This window comes from Pinus tabuliformis, chromosome 1_1 (assembly GCF_031772625.1).
Source record: "Pinus tabuliformis cultivar Carrire ecotype Pingquan chromosome 1_1, CPIR1, whole genome shotgun sequence".
Taxonomy (NCBI): domain Eukaryota; kingdom Viridiplantae; phylum Streptophyta; class Pinopsida; order Pinales; family Pinaceae; genus Pinus; species Pinus tabuliformis.
The window spans coordinates 694,405,866-694,413,477 of NC_142297.1; the positions used below are offsets into that span (position 1 = coordinate 694,405,866).

General features: G+C 41.4%; 1 protein-coding gene across 1 annotated transcript; it reads right to left on the reverse strand.

Moving 5' to 3' along the window:
- Nucleotides 1-4,462: 4,462 nt before the first annotated feature.
- LOC149215331 (uncharacterized) lies at nucleotides 4,463-5,152 on the reverse strand. Its single transcript, XM_089389701.1, has one exon. The coding sequence runs from the start codon at nucleotides 5,150-5,152 to the stop codon at nucleotides 4,463-4,465; it is 690 nt and encodes a 229-aa protein (XP_089245827.1).
- Nucleotides 5,153-7,612: the final 2,460 nt, after the last annotated feature.

Genomic DNA, 7,612 nt, shown 5'->3' on the forward strand with positions numbered 1-7,612 from the left:
CTTTGCCCGCCTGAGATGGCGCTGGAAGTGTACTCTGATTATCGCCTATGTGCCCCTCCATTTTTTCCCTAGCATTCCTGGCATCTTGACTTATAGTATGACGCAAGAGACTAATTAGGACTGTGATTTTCTTTGAAATATTGTCAAATTGTTGCTCCAGTCCGCTGATCTTGAACTCCAGACTCTCCAGAATCGCCATATGCTCCCTAATGTGACTGCAATTGCCTGTTGAGCTTGACGAACTTGGTTGGTGTAGTCCCCCTGCATACTAATGGCCTTAGCCAACATTGTTTTCATCCTCCACATCTCTGCTTGCATACACACATAGTGAGTTGCACGCATTGTTACTGTACCAGGGTCCTGAACCCAATCCATTTCCTTCTCCAACTCCTGTGCTTCCAAATTTTCCTCCTCATTAGTTACAATGGCCTCCAGCTCCTCAATTCTTCGTTTTTCTTTTTGCGAGGTTCATGTTTCATAGGCTTCTCGAGCTCGTTCAGATCTCGGTTGGCCAATGTGTTTCTGCTCCCCTCACCCGCCATTATCTTAACCACTCACGACTGACAGCAAAACGTTCTAAGGATTAGGGAAAAGATTTTCAACCTACAACTTGAAGAAACAATGGCTCTGCCGTTGCCAGGGGCTGAGAATAAATAGATGAGATTGGGAGAATTACTGGGTGCATTCCAACCTATCCCCTGTTGCCCGCAGGTCTTATCATAATTATTCTTGCTTGGTGGTTTATATTTTCGGTAATGACCCGATTTCCTGCTCTTACGGTCACCTCTCTTGCCTTCCTCCGAAGCATGCCAAGTGTCCCATCTTCTATATGGGCGTCGGTGGCGCTCATTGTTTTTTATCATATATCTGATGGGAATGACTCCCTCCTGCTCGAGCATTGAATGCTCATGTTCTGCCTATCCTTCGCTCTTCTACCAACCTTTAATTCTTCCCACAATACGCATGATCCTCATCATTTCGTTAAACCTGCATAGAGCGCCGACTCTTCGTCCTTACCTTTCATTCACCAAATCCTGCCTCGAGAGCAATGTACACTTATTTCTTAATTCCAGGCAGATGAAGTCCTGCCAATAGTTGTCCAATACACTAGTGGGGTTCTCTATACCATAATTCGCCAGATGGTCCGCAGCTGCATTGGCTTTACGGTGAACAGCCTGAAAGATTAAACCTTTCAGCCACCCCAAATGCTCAGCTATACTTTCTGTTACTTTAGCCAGTCACCAGTGTTGTGTAACCTTGCTAGCTTTAGCTCCCACATACATCCTTCTGGCTGCTGTTATTGCGAGCTGGGAATCCCCCTCGACTACTGCTGCACTTGCCTGTAAATTTTTAAGAATTCTGAGACCCTGTTCCATTGCTGCGAACTCCATCTCATTTTTCGTTCCTTCCCCTAAGGCTCTGCTGTAGATGTGCTAAATTTATCCTTCGCTATTCCTTATAATGCCACCAATGCCAGCCATTCATGGATTTCCTCTCGATGCAACATCAAAATTTAGCTTGAGGAAGCCTAAAGGTGGTCATTTCTAGCTACTTAAGGTGGTGCTTATCTCCTATTGGTGATTCACTGTAGCCACGCAAGTTCCATTATCCAGGTTAAAGGCTTTCAAAATTTGTAAGTCCCGATTTGAAGCTTTACTATCTTGATCTGCTTTGCTTTTGACAAGAACCAATTGTCTTATATTTTGTATGATAATTTCTATTGAGTGATTTATATCCCCGGTTTCATTTAAGAATACTCTCCTATTCCGTTCTTTCCAGATTGTCCATGTAATAAACCCTGGCATTATTTTCCAAATGATGTTGACCCTTTGATTACTAGAGAAATTGCCTCGCCAATTCTCGATGGTCTCTTGGATGGAATCTCTGGTTCTGTCCGTTTGCTGCAAAATATTTTCCGCCCAATTCCACATTAGGTTTGCCGATTCGCATGTGTTGAAGAGATGGTTCATAGTTTCTTCTTCCTTGTTGCACATGGGACACCTAGAAGGGCCACAAAATCATTTCTTGTAGAGATTCTCCCAAGTTAGAGTTTTCCTATGCATTAGGAGCCAAAGGAAGATTTTATTTGTTGGCTAGAACTGAGAATCCCAGTCCTTGCTGCTCCATTGTACCTTTTCAATTTGCTCTGAATCTTCGATACAATTTCTGGCTTCTTTGAGTGTGAAATTGCCCCTTCCTTTCTTTCCCCATCTTAGTTGGTCGCTGTCATCCGCCTTCCTAATTCTTCTTTTGTTTAATAGAGTTTTCAGGTCCCTGACATCGTTGTTTGCTTCAGTTATGTTCTCTGTTTCATTGATTGCCCAATTTCTCCATTCCAAGTCCCTGTTATTAGGAGTCCAATAGTGATTTACCGTTGTTCTCCCAAGACCTTGATAATTTCTTTGCGGATCTGCAAACTCTGGCCTCTCCAACTTAGGGAGTTGTTGCCAGGCATCCTCCCATAAAAAGGTCGTTTTCCAATTGCGAATTTCCCAGAAGCTATTCTCCTGTATAATTCCTCGATTTCTCCTTGCTAGGTTCCAAATTGGTGAACCCTCTGGATTCTCTTACATTCTGATCAAGTTCTGAGTGTTGTGCATTGGAGCGTATTTCTCCTTCCAATGTCTAGCCCAAGGAAGATTGGGTTCCTTCAGCCATTTCCACCAAAGCTTGGCCCCACAGGCCCTACTAATGGTGAAGGGGTCTAGCAGGTTTAACCCTCCCAATTGTTTGGGTTTGCACAAATTATTCCATGCCACTAGTGCCCACTTTTTCTTATCTGCATTTCCTGTCCATAAGAAAGTTCTCTGAATCACTCTCATTTGCTGCAGGACTCCTTTGGGAGCCGGGATTATGGAGAGCATATATTGAGGAATAGCTTGCAGTACAGCTTTGGTTAAAACTAGCCTCCCTGCAAAATTGAGGGCCCTATGGGTCCAGTGATGACATCTTTTCTCCAGACTGGCTAGGATCTTCTACTAATGAATTTTTTTCCAAGGTTTATCCATTAGAGGTGTTCCTAGGTACCTCGAGGGCAGACTACCTCTTCGGAAGCCTAGAATGATAAAGAGATTTTTTTGCACAGCTAAATGCATATTGAAAAAGAAGATGGTGGATTTAGATAGATTAATTTCCATACCTAAGGCTTCGCTGAAAAGATTGAGGATCCTTTTATAGCCCAGGGCTTCTTTGACTGTAGGAGAACCATGTAACATTGTATCATCAACAAATTGTTGGTGAGTGGTCGCTGGAATGGAAGGCAAGGGCTGTAATCCTCTGATCCTTCCTTCCTCTTTAGTGCTACAAATGAGTCTGCTTAAACCTTCCATCAGGATAACAAAAAGGAAAGGTGATAATGGGTCTCCTTGTCTGAGTCCTCGTGAAGGGGAGAATTGGTCGGCAGGGGCACCATTTACTAGTATAGAAAATTTAGTAGATTTGATCAGAGCTAAAATCCACTTTATCCATTGATTGGCGAAACCGAAAGCTTTTAAGATTGCTTCTAGGTAATTCCAGTTGACTTTATCATAAGCCTTTGATAAGTCAAGTTGCATCATCATGCCTACGATTTTTCTGGAGTGAAGTGTATGAATCATTTCCTGTGCTAGTAAAATATTGTCCAGAATCTGTCTTCCCTCAACATATCCCGATTGTTCTTCTGAGATGAGGCCCGGGAGAATAGGTTTCAATCTGTTGGCAATGACTTTAGAGATAATCTTATAAATGACATTGCACAAAGCAATAGGCCGAAATTTTTTTGGGGTGTTGGCCTCTTCTTCTTTTGGAATTAGGGCCAGGAAAGTTGAATTTAGAGATTTGAGAATTGAGGCAGAACGCCGAGAGTCCTCCACCACTTCCCAGACCTCAGTTTTAACAATTTCCCAGCAAGCCTTGTAAAAGTTGATGGTAAAGCCATCAGGCCCAGGCACTTTGTCATTTGGCATACTCTTCACCGCTTCTTCCACCTCTTCCAAAGAGATTTATCTATTTAATGCAAGGTTTTTCTCATTAGTGATTGTTTTGGGAATGGATTTGATGAGTTCGAAAATTGCTTCTGTTCTATCTACCTCTGGCTCCTGAGCTATGCTGCTAAAATGCGTAGTGAGCAGGGTTGAAATTCCTTGATGATTCTGGAGAATGTCTCCCTCTTTGCTTTTGAGACTGAGGATTTTATTGGCGCCTCTGTAGTCTAGTGCTGATCTGTGAAAGAATTTGGTATTCTGTTCCCCTTCCTTGAGCCACTGAATCCGGGACTTTTGTTTCCAAAGGGTCTCTTCTTGTTGGCAACGAAGCTGCCATTGTTGCATCAAAATTTTTTCTTTGTTTGCAGTTTCTAGGTTGCTATCTCCAGTTATCCAGCCTTTGTGAATCTGCTCTAGCTACTCCTCTATCTTGGCTTTTTCTTTGAATATGTTCCCAAAAACTGTTATATTCCATGTTTTGATTTTATTTTTGATGTATCTCAACTACATTGAAGTTTGTACATTTTGGTACCTCTGATGTCCATCGGTTCATGCCACCACTTCTCAACAAGTTGAGTAAAGTCCTGATGGTTAAGCCAAAATTTCTCAAATCGAAATGGCGTATTTCTAGGAGTGCTCTGGATAGCAGCAACCAGAGAAATGGGCCAATGGTCTGACCCTCCACTAGGTAGAATGTTTGATTCTACTATCACCCCCTCCAACAGAATACTTTTAGATATTAGAAATCTATAAAGACGAGAGGCGATTTGTCTTTCACCTCCCCTTCTGTTATTCCAAGTGAAAGCCCCACTCTTGGGGTGGACATCCACTAATTTAGCTGTGTTGATGAAATCTAAGAATGCTTCAGAATCTTTGTTGAGTTTCCTGGTCCCTCCTTTCTTCTCCAATAGTGTAGTTATCATATTGAAATCCCCTCCTATGATTGCCTTCGCACTGGGATATCTGAGCTTCAGATTCAATAAAGTTCTAAGAAAAATGTATTTCTCTTCTAACTTCTGAGGCCCGTAAACATTGGTGCACAAATAGGTCTCTGAATTGCCTATCACTTGAACTTCTATGGCTATAAAGGATCTGGTAGCTTCAGAGGAGAGGATTTTGATTACATGCGGATTCCACAGGGTAACTAAACCTCCCTCCCATCCATGACTAGCGGTTTCCAGGTATTCCATTTGTCTACCTAGCTTTTTGCTTGCATTATAAATAGTATTACTTGCGCATTTGGTTTCTTGCACAAATATAATGTCAGGTTTTTCCTTTTGGACCTTCCTCTTTAAGAGTCTCTGTTTTATTTGGCTATTGAGCCCTCTAGCATTCCAAGAGATGACTTTCATTTTAACACAAAAAATTAGTAGTTAAGAGAAAAAGCTTCTAGAGCTTTCATCTTACCAGAGTTTAAAAGCATTTGTCCCAGTTCCTGCAGTGCCTCATTATTGGATCTATGCCCTCTCTTCTTCCTTTGTTTGGAGCTGGTGGATGTTTGAAGTAGGCTTTTTGTTCGGAGTCCCATTCCTTTTGCTACGCCCAGATTCTTGTTTTGCATATCAATCTCTGCTTTCTGTTTTGCTATGAATATCTCATTAATTTTCCTAACTTCCTCTTCCGATATGTTTTCCATCCCCTTCTTTTTCCAGTTTTCCACCATGTCTGGTAGGTTAACTCCTTCCTGCTCTAATACCTCATTGAGCTCCATTTCCTCACTTCCGATGTCACTTATGAGCATTTCTGAATCTTCATCTACCCCTTCTGTTACTTCCTGAGTCTGTTCTGTAATGTTTTGAATATTTTCCTCCCTTGCTTTGGTTGCATACTCTGTTGTAGTTTTGTTTGCTTCAGAGGTATTTTGTTCCTTATTATGGTCCTCTGATTTAGTCTCAGTCTCCAATACTTCAAAAGCATTACTAGTATTACCTTGTGTTGCGCTTGTTTGGATTGGGCGTTTCCTGTTTGTTCTTTGTCTTGCTCTTGGCCGAATGAAGGTATCCATGTTATTTTCTACCTAATCTCCCTCGAGTTCTTCCGCTGTTCTGTTTAATGGACATTCTTTGATTAAATGTTTATGCTCATGACACTTCCTACAGCAAAATGGAATTTGCTCATAGTCAATGGCTTGGAAATAGTCCTCATCCCTATATTCCAACCACAATCCTTCATGCAATGCCCCTGATACATCCAACTCCACACAGATTCGAGAACAGGAAGTATATCTTCTCTGCAGAGTGGTTTCTGAAGCTTTGATTAAAGTCCCTAAATTGTCACCTATCTATTTTAGAGTTGAATGTCCCCAATAGTCTATTGGTAGTGAGAAGAGGCGAATCCAGACTGGCACCTGCTTGAAGGTTTCTTTTTGTGGCATGAAGTTGGGTTTCCAAGGCCTCATATAGAGGCCCACTGAAGCGAAGAAGTAAGGTCCACCATCAAATATTCTATCCTTATCCTCTAGATTAGAAAAAAATTAGTGAGAAAACCTTTGGCTCCTAGGTGCAGTCTAACATCACCTTTGGGTTTCCATTGTTGCTTTATCCATTGACACAGCGCCCTTTCCGTTGGCCAGAGTCCCATGAACTTGCAAATCACTGCATGTTCAGTCATGTGTTCTTTGTAGGCTTGAATTTATGGGTCCATTATCACCACCCTTAGGGTGTTTGCTGTTTTACGCTTGCATGGGCCTTGAGTCGTTTTGCCATTGAGGTTTTCTAGTTTGTTCCCCTTCTCCTCGCTCTCTTTTTCCGGAGCTCCCTCTTCACCATCTTCTTGCTCCTTCTCTTGTTTGTTCTCATGTGCGGGATGTGCCTGTGCTACCTTCTCCTTGCTTCTACTGTCTGTTCTACCGTCGCTCTCCTTTCCTTTCAGTTTTTGAGTGTTGTGTTCCTCCTTGCCCTCATATCTTCTCCTTCCCTTGCTGGTCCCATCCTCTTTCTGTGACCTTTCATACCCTGCAATTTTCACACCTTCCTGTGCTGTTTGTTTGTGCATGATTATCTGTTTGTAAGTAGGGGTCCCTATGGACCCCTCGTTTACCATCTGTCGGGTCAGGATCTGTCCCCTCTTGAAAAGTTCTGCCACTCTGACCCTGTTCCTTTCCAGTTTCAAACCCTAGGTCTGAAAATTCCGTGAACTGTAAACCCCTGTTTCACCCAGCTCGCGCTCTCCTCCCCATCTACTTTTACATTGGCCTCTTTCATTAATATTGATGTTAATATTAGTAATGAAAACTAATTTAATTATTTGTTTAGAATTTATTTACATTTATCTGATATTCCTATCAATTTTCTTAAATGAAATTCTCATAAAATTCTTCTAATATAAGTTAATTTGAATTGGTATTATTATTCTAAAAAGTATTAATATTAATGTTAATATTAGTAATGATCTATGAAACTAATTTAATTATTTGTTAAAAAAAATTCAATTATCTAAGATTCTTTGTTTTTAGTTAAAATGTAAATTAATATTTAAATTTTAAGAATTGGAAATTAGGATAAGTGTTTAATATGAGTGCATAGTGTAGAGAGAGAGAAGTGAGGTTGGAGAGTGAGGTGAGAGGTCAAGCGTAACGGGGGAAGGGTTGAGTTAGGCGAGGGTGTTCTAGGATGTTAAAGTAGGAATCTAGTTGTCACTTATTTTCCATC